Below are 14,262 nucleotides of genomic sequence, written 5' to 3'. Positions count from 1 at the left end.
GATATTGAATAATACTAAAAATATACTTCATATGTTGGTACAATATAACCCAAGATAAAATTGCCCTTTTGTTTCGTTCCTTTTCCTTTTTCGATTCTCTCTGAGGCTTCCATCCCTGGATAGCGCTGGTCTCCATCTTATAAAAGACCGAATTGGATGGCAAGTGGAAATGCCATCATAAATTACTACTTCGGTCGTAAATATAGAATTCATTTTGTATTAATTCATTTTATAGTGTAAATTATATTACAAAATGGGTCTTATATTTAGGATTGGAGTAGTATAATTTATTAAATGTAAATTACCAATAAATCATTAGTTGAGATAGTAAGTAATTTTACCTATGTAAAAAGAAAAACACAAATTCAAATTTTAACAAGCACACTAATTGGGAGAGTTTTAATTTTAATACTCTCATCCTTTTAAGTTCAAAATGACTTAAGGAAGGATACACTCCCAAAAAAAATGCAACGAGAGGATTGAAAGACTGAACAAAGGCCTTACAAAATTAAAGTGTCAAACTAAAACCTTATGTATGAGCCCGACATTATGGTTAATGGATGGCTAAATTCATTTATAATCTTTGATGTCAAATGATATACCACTTTGGTTTCATGTAAGTCACTTCTAATATTTTTTAATTTTAATTTTTATTGAAAAGAAAAAAATGAAGAGATATGCAAATAATTTATAAAAATAAAAAATTAAATAAAACTAAAATTAAAAAATTTTGTCAAATATATTATGAGTGACTTATAATATTAAAATTAAGAGTGGCACGCAGCAAGTGCACAGTTTAATGCTCGTGGAGGTTTTAAAAAAGGGGCGAAAAGGGTCGGATCCCGCCTTAATTCATTATCATTGGACAGAAAGCTTATCCATTTCAACAACGTAAGCAGCAATCCAATCTAAGGCACTCTTTCGGTCTTTAATATGAAACCTAATTTTTGAGTTGATTTTGATTCTAAATATAAACTCATTCCTCATATTTATCAATTTTCTCTTAATTACCCTTATAGATACTCCCTCAACCATAATCAAGTAGAAGAGGGAGATGGGGTATTAAAAAAGATGATTATGGTGTTTTAAGAAAAATGTGTTACTTTTCTTATAATTAACTAACTTACGTAACTTTTTGAATCTAATCAAATTAGTTAAATGGGTCTTATATTAAAGATTGGAGGAGTACTTTTTGAAGGTTATCTTTTAACTACTACTACCTCCGGTCCTAATTATAAGACCCAGTTGATTAATTTGAGGAGATTAAAAAAAGAAGTTAAGTTAGTTATTTGTAATAAATAGGTGTTACCTTTCCTAAAATATCCTTACTAATCAACTATATTGGCTGGGACTACAATTATTAGAAGGACTATTTTGGAAAAAAATACATAAATATTAGAGACAAAGTGGATTGGGGTCTTATATTTAGGATCAAAATAAAAATCAAATAGAGTCTTATATTAAGGATTGGATATAGTATTATTATTATTTATTATTCTTCCCCTAAAAGAGCATGGAGATACTGAGTGGGTTAACGGCCCACGTTTGATTTAAAAATAGAAAATGCTTTTGAAATATAGCAGTTTAATTTTTTGCCAGATTTTGAAATGGTAGTTTCTTTGGGTGACAACTCGGCTACGGAGCCACGAAGCCAGTATAACGAATCTTTCTTTTTGGGACCAAATATGATGAATCTTGGGTCAAGAGAGAATTATCAATAGATATTGATATATTGTTCTCCAATTTCACTTTCCCCAGTTTTATCGACGGGAAATTTTGCGGAATAATAAATTAGTAGTTTTCCTTCTTTTTGAGAAAGGCACCAAAAAAGAGTGGAATGACAATTATCTCCTTGCCGAGAACTGGGGCAATTGATTAACATAATCAGCCCACAATGATCGGATCATCTTGGGCGAATATGAAATCTGTACACTGCGAACTATTCCTTTGATAAAGAAGGGTAAAGAGTGAGAGTTGGGAGAATTAGAAATGTTCAAAAATTTCCGTTGAGTTGTGAAGTCATGGTACGAAATTTAGTTGGGCAAATAATGGGGACGGAGATTCTTTAATTCATGAACAATAAGAACCGTGGCTTTTAGATTTTTTTTTTTTGCAAGGCACAGGTATTCTCTTCTGGAGACAATTCTGTTTGAAACATTATTAGGCACTAAATATAAACATGCTCCTAATGAAATTCAAACATTAATTTATCACATCATAAAAAACTAATCTCTTTCAGGACATGCCTCTAAACTTAGAGAGCACTTACAGATATATTTACAGATCACTCACCAATAAGGTCCTCACACGACAGCGGAATTTGAACTCATGACCTTGTGAGTTATGAGTTAATTCTTTACCAATTAGACCGACTCTTGTTAGCATGTAACTTTTTTTTTTTTGGCTAAAGTATAGATATTCTCCTATTAGAGACAGTCTTATTCGAGATACAGTTGAACACTAAATGTGAGCACCTTTTTTAGTGAGAATTTGAATATTATTTTGTCATATTGTGAGGGACAAGTTCCTTTCACTAGATCCAATACTATTGGCGGCATGTAGTTATTAGTTAATTGTAAGTTGATGAAATTTGCTCCAAAAAAAAAGTTGATTAAAAGCTTTGCAAGAGGTCCATGTTAACCCACGGTAAATCAGCCCACCATTTAAACCCATCTAACATCACTCATCGGCCCATTTTACCCAAGAAAACAAAAAATAATTTAAAAAGTCACGACACACGGGCTCAAATTCAATCCAGTGTTGTTGATCGAATTCCACAGTTTAAAGCTGCAGATTTTGTAACCAAAAAGAGCTCTGTAGATTTGATGGCCCAATGCCAGGTCGATGCTCCCCCATTTTGAATAGAAACTCGTATCACATAAGGTGGGCAATTTAACCCGGACCACATCTAACACCCCAATTTTTTTGGTAGTATAATTTTACCTGTAATTATTTTTGTATAATTTTACCAATAATTTTTCTTTTATTTTAGCGCAATCTTACCCATTACTAAACATATGCATGAGCACGTAATTGCACCACTAATTTTTTTTTTTGGCCAAAAAATTGCACCACTAATGACTCATTTAAAATAACTTATACATAGCTTTTCAATTATAATTTACAGAATACGAGATAAATATATGAAAGGAGTTTTGTTTCGGCTTATATAAAACGTACTTATAAGTAATTTCAATCGTAATGGCAAACAGGAGCTAAACAAACTGAGTTGTCAGGTGCATATGAAAAATAAGATTAGAAACAAGGTTTGCCTTATCATATGTTCAAAAGAGAAACATACAAGAACAAAAGAGGCCAATCATTTAAGTGGTTACATGTTTAATTCTCGACCATCTGCACGAAGCAAATTGAATCGGAATCCTCGTATCATACACTCGGTTGAGACTCTTGCAAAATGTCACAAATATTTCCCAGTTACTACCTCCGATTCTAATTATAAGAGCCAGTTGACTAATTTGAGAAGATTAAAAAAGTAAGTTGAGTTAGTTATTTGTCCTAAATAGGTGTTGTCTTTCCTAAAATATCCTTACTAATCAAGTTTATTGATTAGAACTATCATTGTTAGAAGGGTTACTTTGAAAAAAAATATAAATACGATAGACAAAATGGATTGGAGTCTTATATTTAGGACCAAAATAAAAGTCAAACATGGTCTTATATTAAAGACGGAGGTAGTTTTTTTTTTTTTAAAAAAAAGTACAATGACGTGAATATCCTTATAAAAAGAGAGAGCGAATTAGGGCTTAGTTGGCTTCTTGAACAATTTTTATTTTAAAAGAAACAAAAAAAAAAGTTGTTTGGTAACATGTTTTTAGTTACTCCCTCCATCCTTTTTTATAAAAAATAGCTGGGTCTAGCGGAAGGGGCTAGTCCCTTATAACGTGACGAACAAATGTTTGAATCCCCACTGATAGGATTGCCTCTAATAGAAGAATATCTATGCTTTAGCAAAAAAAAAACCATCTTTCTCTTGTCCCTAATTATAAACAACATTTGCAAGTCGTCTTAAATTTTTGTAGCAAATTTTCTATTTTACCCCTATTAATTACTTATTTTGATATTTAATATACTACCTTCGGCCCTTAATATAAGACCCTATTTAACTTTTATTTTGGTCCTAAATATAAGACCCCAATCCACTTTGTTTCTCATATTTATTCATTTTTTTTCAAGATAATCCTTCTAATAATAGTATTCCTAACCAATATACTTGATTAGCAAGGATATTTTAGGAAATACAACACATATTTATAACAAATAACTAATTTAACTTATTTTTTTAATCTACTCAAATTAGTTAACTAGTTCTTATATTTCGGACCAGAGATAGTATTTATTATCACATTTTTCAAACCATCATCTCTCTTCATCATACATTCTCTCTCTTTCATAATTTTTTCATTATAATAATTTTCTTATTCTAGTTCTTATACTTCCCCCCGTAAATAAAGATATTTTGGAGAAAGAATTTCTAATTTTTATCTATTTATTATTTTTAACTAACTTTTTAATCTACGTAATAGAGTCATATGTTGCTTATAAAAAGGGACGGAGGGAGTAGTTGTTTTAAAAAATAAAAAAAACAATTATATGTTTTTAAAAACTAAAAAACTAAAACAATTTTTAGATTTTTTTACTTTTGAATTTCTTTTTTTTTTGGTAAATTTGGGAAAAAAAATATTTCTCCTCTACTCGCTCGTCACCCTCCACGTGGTGCTGCTAGTAGGCGCCATCTCATTGCCGGCGATTGCCACTACCTATATCATGTGTCATCACCAACCGTCGGCGATAGCCACCTCCCATGTTTCCATTGGCAAGCAATTTGGCTATCAAAAATTCCATCTTTGATTTTCGTCTTGTGATAGGAATTAGTGATGGGATAGAATAGAATGATTTTGTCTTGTTCTTTTTGATCTAATCACATGGTATGCGGATAACATTTGATGAGATTTAACAATAATTAAATTATGACTTGTAGTGTTTCATTTAAAATTATTTATTTATTTAACTACAATATTTTGTAATTTTGCTTTTTTTTTAATGTGGATAACAAGTTTTACTTATTTTTGTTTCAAATATAATTTTTTCAAATAATTGTCCAAACATTTTTTTTTAATTCTCAAAATTGTTATAGAAAACAATTTTGTAGAATTATTTTGAATACAAGAAAACAGAAAAGCATAAACAAACCGGCTGTTTATTTTTCCAACCTCAAGAGATAATTAGTTTTGAACTAGAAACAGTAGGTATTTTTGTCCTTAACATTATTGTTTTAAAGGAAAGCGAGATTTCCTTAATTATCTTGATGGAATGCACCTTCAAATGTCTAACGGAAGTGAGCTTTCTAATGGTAACCAAGAGGGATTTTCTTTCCTCCTTTTCTTGAAAGTCTTCTCCATTTTACCAAACATGGCCTTGGGAAACTCGTTTTCTTCTTGATAAAAATCCATAGAAACGAGCGCCTGAAAACTTTATGATCACGGTGGAATAGTAAGGACAAAATGATAAATAGATTCAAGGCAAGATCAAAGACAGGTCTTCTCATGGAATCATCTTCTCCATACCCTAGCATTACCATAGAATTCCCAAAATGATTCAAAGAATGAGCAATGAAATTATCATCCACTTCTATAGTATGTTTCGACAGATAAATGAAAGTAATAAACCTGAGGGCACATGTAAAAGCAAAAAATGCACATAGAAGACAAGAGAGTCTTGAATCGACATCATCAAATAGGACTCTCCGAGGGAAATTAGATGAACTTGGAAAAATACTCAATACAGGTCTTGAAGGCACCCAGGATACTAGAAGAAGCATCCAGCGTAATTTTGCATCTCCGCAAGCAATTAGGTAATTGCCATCAGAGCCCTTCTTGTACAACTAACTTGGGCATGGGTATCTTAGCATTTACTAGCTCATTGGTAAGCCAGCATGCTTCATTTTGGTTTCCGACTTTACAAGCCAAGTAGCTTTCAAGATAAGGTTGAATTGAGCGCAACAAAAAGACCTCAATCTCCATTTATAAATAATCCATTACAGAAACATCAAGAGATGTATAGTTCCATCACCAGAAATGTTGAAAGAGAACTTAAGGATGACAATCGTTTAGTTACACGGCAGAGGCTTGCTTCGCTTGGTTTTTTGAAATGTTCTTTTGGCCAATAAACCTAAACTTGAAGATGTCCTCTATTAACATGGCTAGTATGGAAGAGTTGATTAAGATGCTTCAGTTAACTCTGGAGCTTTGCTAGTTAGCCATGTTATCCACCAAGTATGGATTTCCAGAAAATAAGGATTTCCAGAAAATAACACGCGGCAGCAATCATCTCTTAGTGCGATCTTTGGAAACTTCTCTAGCTTCGTTAAGAAGTGCAGTATAAGAAGCATAATCTGTAATAAGTCCTTTCTCACCTCTAAATAGCTCAATTTCTTCAGAACTGCCATGCTTGCAATGTCCATCTAGCAAAATGTTAAATGTAATATCATCTGGAACTACCCCCACATTAAGCATTGCGTCCAACAGCATTTTAGCATTTTTCATTTGACCTTGCTTGCAGAGTCCATTCATAAGCACATTATATGTCACAACTCCTGGAACATGTCCATCCCTTTGCATTTCCTTGAGTAGCTTAAATCCCATCTTAGTGTCACCCTTCTTACAAAAACCATCAATCACCATAGTGAATGTGGCGTCATCAGGTTTGAAACCAGAATTTATCATCTCCCTCAACATTTTTTCCGCTTCATGAACTCTTCCATCTTTACAGAGTCCAGAGATAAGCACAGAGAAAGCTACGTCATCAAGTTTGATCCCTTCCTCAATCATTCTCTGCTTGATCTCCAAGGCCAGCCCAAGATCTCCATCCTTACAGAATCCATCTATTAGCGTGGTGAAAGTGATCTTGTCAGGCTTCAATTCATTTGCTCTCATCTCATCTAGAAGCTTCCTAGCCTCTTTTAAATCTCCAACCCTGCAAAGGCCATTGATCAGTGCATTGTATGTGACTAAGTCAGGTTTGATGCCCTTAGCTAGCATTAGCTGAAAATTTTTAATGGCTAAATCAACTTTCCCGTCTTTGCACTGCCCATCAATTAAAGTGGTGAAAGTAACATAATTTGGAACCAAGCCTCGCTTGAACATTTCATCAAACAGATTATTTGCCTCATCTAACCTGCACTGTTTACACAGCCCATTGATCAAAGAACTGAAAGTGAAAACATCTGGACAAATTTTTTCATTTTCCATGACACTCTTCAACCTAAACCCCTCACTGAGGTTTCCTGATTTACAATACCCATTGATCAAGGTGTTAAAACTAACAACCGTAGGACGCAAACGTCTCTTCCCCATTTCATCAAATACCAACTGGGCACTTCTGATATTACCTTCCTTACAAAATCTATGCATCAAAATATTGAAGTTATAAGCTCTCGGAGGATACCCAGAATCCAAAATTTCCAAATAGAATGCCCAGGCAGATTCGGCTGATTTCAACTTCATCGTCTTATCAAGCAGATCACCACAAGAACGAAGTGGGACTTGAAGACTATTTGTCCTACCCAACCGAAAACATTGAATGGCATCCGCAACAAATCCAGAATCCATATAAGCATGAATCAAAACATCAAATACAATATTGGATTGGTGGGTACCTCTTGTTTGAAGAACAGACGCAAACAATAAAGAAGCAGAGTCCTTGCCTTTCCAAGACACTATGAATTTCATGAGGGATAGAGCTTCAGGGAGCATCCGGTGAATGCAGAGGAAGTGAGCCATAGTGCAGTAGGATTGAATAGTGTGGCGAAATGGGGGGCGAGAAGCGAGCCAACTGAAGAAAGAGAAGAGGGAAGAAGGGGAAAGAGAGTGAGGGTTGAAGTTAATGAGATTGATGACATGGTGAGCTCTGAGTGAAGGGAGGATCCTTCGAAGAGACGAATCCAGCGCCTGTGTTTCGGAATTGTTGATAGCTTCAGAGATGGTTGAGAGAATGTCATTGTCGTCTTTGCGGAGACAGCGCAGTGGAGTATACCTGGGATTGGACGAAAGGGAGCTGTAAGAGGACGATGACCATAATAGGTTGAAAGATTGAGACAAAAAGTCACAGTTTTTCCAACTTCTCTGAATGAGGATGATCATATCTTCGGTTTCAGCTAGTTGTGCATCACATCATAGCATTTAAATTCCAACATTTTTGGATGTTCCCCAAGCCACAGCTCTCCATTTGTTCATCACGAATCACTTCAGAGTTCAGGCTTTGGCCCAAAGAAAAAATGAAGTCCCGAACCACTTCGGAGTTCAGGGAAGCTATGTAGTAGCTTACAATATTTTTAAAAGTCCAGGGAAGCGTCCAACCCAAAAGTCCAAAACCACAGTGCGCCATCTCAACCGTGGAATCAGGTCCCCAAAAAAAAAAACCTCAACTGTGGAATACTGGAATCCATCTTGGGACGTAAATTGTGATTATTGAGGAAAAATTAAAATTTTAGCGTGAGTGTGAACTCGAGAAAGGTCCGTCTAAGAAGCCAATAACATAAAAGAAGAGGGTAAAACATAATTAATTAATTAATGGACCTTTTGGTAATTCGCCTATGTACATTTAAAAACAAGCTCATACCTGTAATGAAAGTAAAAAGCCCTTCGAGAAGTCAATAGTCTTTCTCATTTATTGGTTGTTTCCGTTTTTTGAGTTACTGTAATTATTTATTACTCTCCCATTTGTGCGTAAAAGTCGATCGTTGGTTAATTCGCATAGTATTACTGCTTAAGTATTTAAATTCTCTCTCTTATATTTTATGTCAGTTTTGTTGGGAAAGTGCTTTCTTTATCATTTTTATCATATGTTTATTTCTTTGTCTCTCTTTTTATCTAAATTCACTACCCCTGTTGAAGTTCATTCATTTGGTTGAATTTTGGGTGTTGGTCTAAGCTGAATTTGGCAAGAATATTATTCTTGTAAAGAGTAACACTATTGGGCTAATTAAGTTTCCCATTTTAAGTTTAGGATTTTGACTTTTGTTGAGGACACGAACTTAATTTGCATTATTTACAGTAAGTGGTGATGACATGGGGAGATTCATTCGTCTCATTTGTAGGAAGTGGCAATAATGTTGTATTGCATTATTTAATTGCTCTTTACTTACCAAGCTTCTTATATGACTAAAGCCACAACTGGAATTGTATGAATTTTAAATTGTGTTGGTGTGGCAGTAAGTGGAACATGCCTTGCACTTTTTTGTAATTATAGTTTTGTTCTACATACCAATTAATGCATTTCGTTTTTGTTTAACAAATTGATCTCATTCTCTTGTATCTATTAGCTAGGCTACTTCTTTCCAATATATTAAGATTAAGAGCCCTTTTGTAGGCTATTGACTTATATTTGATTGTCTTGGATGAATGAATTTAATAGTGACGGAACATATTAGAGTGCCTTTCCTGAGTTAAAATAATGTGCTGTAAGCTTTTTATTACCTAATCCATCTTGTCAAAAACCTTATAAAAAATTAAAGTTAATATAGCCTTAACCTATAAGCCATCAATTGGTTGTTTCTGTTTTTTGAGTTAGTAGTTCTATCTATCCACTTATGATGTTCTTGATTAACTTGTCATCTTAAGTGCTTACTTATTAGTTTATTATTCACTACTACTATTTAAATACTTGACGGTTATAAACCATCAAATATGAAGATGTCAAATACTTGACATCTTAAAAAAATATTTGACTTAAAATATTTGACGGTTTTAACATAAAACTGTCAAATATTATGAGTATATTTGTAGTCTCTGTGTATTATTTATTTGATGGTTATTGGTCATAATTATAAAGTATTGTAAATACTTGACGGTTATTAATTATAACCATCAAATATTTCCAAAATACTTGATGGTTATGACTAATAACCATTAAGTATTATAGATTTTTTTTTTTAATGAGGTGGCTGTTTTTCTACCAACCTCCTTGCATTCTGAAAAGAAAAGGCAATAACAGAGTCAAAAACACACATGTATTTATATATATATATATATATATATATCAATTTAGACAGTAAATTAGAAATAAAATTTACATTATATTTTAAGAATATATTGATTTTAGCTTAAATTTGTGTCTAACATGGGTTGTGGGCTTGTGCGGCTGCAATGAATTTCTTCAGGTTTTTATAGCTCATCATCTTTACAGTATTATCTACGTGACATATTTTCTACTTGACAATATTATCACTTCGTTAATTACTTTTTATCATGGATCCGTGACCTATAAAAAGGACTTGAGGGTAAAGTTCAGAATATACCCGCTTTAAACTTTCAAGCTATTCTCTCATAATAGGGTTGCTTATTTTAGTTAAAAGTATTAGTTGACGATAAGGTGGTTGGCCAACGGATGCTTCTTAATTAAAATTAACATGATATTGATATCCACATTAAGCATTCTTTGCATTGAAAATCAAAGTGTTGATTAGCGGAAACTTTTTAAAGCTACCTCTTCTTGTATATGAAAATCCAATTCAATTTAGGTGAAGTGTATCAGTAGCATCCTTGTCAAATGCTACACACACATATATGCAGTTAACAGGTGTAAATTTCACCCGGATCAATCACACTCAATTTCAGATGATATATATCGAGTTCAACAATCTCAAATGGACAGAAAAGAAATTATTGAATGTAACAGTCTAACTGAAACCCAACAACCTGAATTGATGACGATGATAATGTGTTTGTGGGTTTACTTCACGCACGTCACTGCATTGAGTTGAGGGGACAAAACACCTGACACATACATGGACACTATAATGAATTCGATCATACGTACATTTAATTCATGAAATGCCTCAGATCCAATACTTCTGCAGTCCCGATGATCTCTCTACGTGATTGCAAGAGTTTCATTCTTTTGCATGAGCGGCTCCAGAAGGGCCCAACACGTCAACTTGTCATCCAGCAAATTAAGCACATTATTTAATTAAAAAGCGTGTTTAGTTTTATACTGATTATTAAAATTATATGTAGTTTTAATTTAAATTAATTATCTGTTTGCACCAAAAATCACTATTTTTAATAATTTTTAATGTGAAAGCAAACATATACATTGAACATTTTATCATATCAATTTGTTTTGAGGAACAAACGACATTGAAAGATCTCGAAAGGAACAGGAACTCACTCTAGACCAGAAATCTGCAAATGCACAATGGAGAACTTAGGTTCTTAGTGTGGTTTGAGTTTGAGTTAAAAAATTGTCGAATATCAATTATAAATTGCCGAATATCATTTGTAAATAAAAACAAAAACCTAGTTTATAGTTTCTGATGAGATTGAGTTGTAAGTAATTCCCAAATATTAGTTGCAAATTGGCAAAAATAATAAAAATTGTTGAAAATGAATTATAAGTAGGGACCCAGCTTTCACATTATATATGGTACTGGATTTTTGGAGGTGATGGAAAGGTGAGTTTCTTTTAAAATTTTTTAAACTCTTATCTCCTGGTTTGGTTAACAAGTGTTTAGCTCAAAAAGTAGAGACTTTTTTGGAGGGAGAGATCCTAAATTGGAACATTTTTAAATAATAATACCATTCTTATAATGATATTAAATTTTTAAGTTGGTCTAAAAATCCCTCCCATCCAATCACCTCCTATAACAAAATTACTAATGCCAAACACTATATCAAACCCATCACATGAAGGCCAAAAACAAACAAACAAACAAAGACGGAAGAATATGCATCATGACAGAACTGAAAACACTAGCCAAACTCTCCACCTTTACTTCTTCTTTGGTGTTAGACCTTTCTTCATGGACCAGTGGTCTCATCGTAAGCCACATTACGCGGTCCTGGAATAACAAAACATAACATGCGACAACTAAAAAATGGATTTTTCAGAATTATTATTGGAAAGCACAATATCGTTAAGCATTCATATTCACGGCTTCACTCATATTCTATATCCCTTTTGTATCATGTCTTATTCAATTTTTTCTGGGTCAAGGGTTTCCCAACAATCAACTTCCATTACTACTACTACTACAGTCATAATAAAAATCTTCAAAACCAGTCCACCACAAAGATCAAAATTATACTCTCTAAAAGGACACGTATAATCCTCCGGCAAGAAGAGGGAATGATGCTGTTTATTTTACTTCAATTCCCATGGAGAGTGGAGATACAGATAAATACAAATATATATATATATATATATATATTTCCGACTAAGCAAAAGGCAGTTTTCCAAGGAATTTTTCGGGAAGAGTGGGGATTTCTTTAGAAACCGAAAAAAGAGAGGGAATTGAAATGAAATTTTTATTGACGTGTAACATAATCTAGAAATATTCTCAGATTAGAAGTTCAAATGTTGGTGTACCGTAGACAACAAGTTTTTTCACACAACACGGCGGTGACCATTATTAGCCTTTGGAATTGAACGCCTAGTTGCAGGAACACAATTTGCTGATAGCCGAAGCTGATTCTCCTTACGGTCTCTTGTTGCATCCACCACGTCTTCTTTCCTTGTGCCGCATATCACCCTAACTCTTCGCCTTTCCCATATCCCATTTCCCACCCTCTTCTTCTTCTTCTTCTTCTTCTTCTTATTCTTCATCCTTTGACCGCCATTATCATCCAAGCATGCATTTGCAGAACCAAAACCATTCTCAAGTTTGCCATCACTAGATTCTGCGACGAGACGATCCAGTCTCGTTAAAATACTACGTACTTCATACGCATCAAGAAGGGGTAACTTCTTGCCGTGCTGAACTTGGCACGATCCTTGTTCCTCCTTGGTTTCCGGGGAACAAGATGAAGCCATTCTCAGTGCTTCTAACTTGTAACGAGAAGGCTTGTAATCATGTTGAGCTCTCGTAATATGAAACTCTCTTATAGTCTTTCCTTCAGACCCTGAACCATGTTGGTGCCATGCCCATGCAGCCGCCTTCTCAAGGGCCAAAACATCAGTCCTTTGGTGATCCTTAGGCTTGATTCTATTTCTCAGGAGCTTGGAAGCCATGAAAGTAGGGGAGTTGGTAACGGTGAGGCGAAGGGAGGAGGAGGAAGAAGAGGAGTTTGTGGGAAAGCCAAGCTCCACGCAATTGCAATATAGAACTAAGAAAAGTAGAAGTTTGGTCCAACAGTTATATTTCATTTGTGAAGGGGGAGGCGTGTGTGACTTTCTTGGCTGGCTTCAACTTAGTTCCCGTGCTGTTGTCAGAATTTAATAGGGTCGTTCAATTTGAAAATGGAGGTTCATGGACCACATGCGGATTCAGGATGCGTGGGACTTTATGGTCCTATAGTATCTGGCTTGTTCTGGTGAATGTACTCTTGTAACTTGTCTGCATAACATGAGATTTATTCTTCAAAAACAGTCACTCTCATGTGGGAAGCTGGGATTGGCGTCACTTTGGTTTAAAAGGCTTTCTCGAGATTTCGCATCTACATGCAATTTTCAAAGGATTTAAATGAGACCTTTGAAATAGATCCAATAGTAAATATAAAAACTCAAATCGCTCCAAAATTAAAATATCATATTTTCGTTTACCCAAGAGGGGAAGAAATCATTTTCTCCTGTGATTACTAGGTATATTATTTTTTTAAAAAAAAATCTTGCGGTTTTGTAAAATACTTAAACCTAAACAGAAATTCGTTAGATATTCGCCATAAAATTCTTCAAAGAAATAGCTACATAAAAGACATCTCATGGCAGGATGTAAGAATGATCAACTTTATTTTAAAAAAATTAACAACATAAATAATTACACTTTAACTTGTCCTTGTTGCATTTCTTCGTTATGCCTGTCAAAGTTGAAATAGCATGTTCTGATACGCCTGCTATATTCTTATAGCCTTTATTTTATTTTATGATTTTTAATATACTCTTGGCCATTAATTTTTGGCAGTTAGTATATTCGCATTTGAAGGCTTCAAGAGTCATGGACATTTCAGTATTTCAAACACAAGTTCCTACTTCGATGGATTTTCTTTGGCAAGTTTAAAAATGCCTGGTGCTTGCTCTTTTGTATTACTAAACGAAGAGCGTTACCTCTAATTTGTAGCCGGTTTCCTTCAGAAACTCTTGCACTCTTGGAAGTTTTACTATCTACTCTCTCCTCTTGAAGCATCTGGTTATATAGGCATTGATGTCTCTATAATTCAGACCATAAAAATACCAGTAACTTAAGACCTCAAATCAACTCTGCAGAAGGAAGAAAAGTGTATCCAAGTGTTTTTACAAGGATTTTTTTTA

The 14,262-nt window shown here is 34.0% G+C and overlaps 1 protein-coding gene across 1 annotated transcript; it reads right to left on the bottom strand.

The window, feature by feature from the left end:
- Positions 1-5,721: 5,721 nt before the first annotated feature.
- LOC114747952 (putative pentatricopeptide repeat-containing protein At1g09680) lies at positions 5,722-8,164 on the bottom strand. The gene has a single exon (XM_028936305.1). It carries the CDS (start codon positions 8,157-8,159, stop codon positions 6,345-6,347), a length of 1,815 nt encoding a protein of 604 aa, XP_028792138.1. The 5' UTR covers positions 8,160-8,164; the 3' UTR covers positions 5,722-6,344.
- Between the last annotated feature and the right edge of the window lie 6,098 nt (positions 8,165-14,262).

The sequence above is a fragment of the Neltuma alba genome, unplaced genomic scaffold, assembly GCF_004799145.2.
Source record: "Neltuma alba isolate B1F8T4 unplaced genomic scaffold, ASM479914v2 tig00005518_pilon, whole genome shotgun sequence".
NCBI classification, from domain to species: Eukaryota; Viridiplantae; Streptophyta; class Magnoliopsida; order Fabales; family Fabaceae; genus Neltuma; species Neltuma alba.
This window is presented reverse-complemented; position numbering and strand designations above follow the sequence as displayed.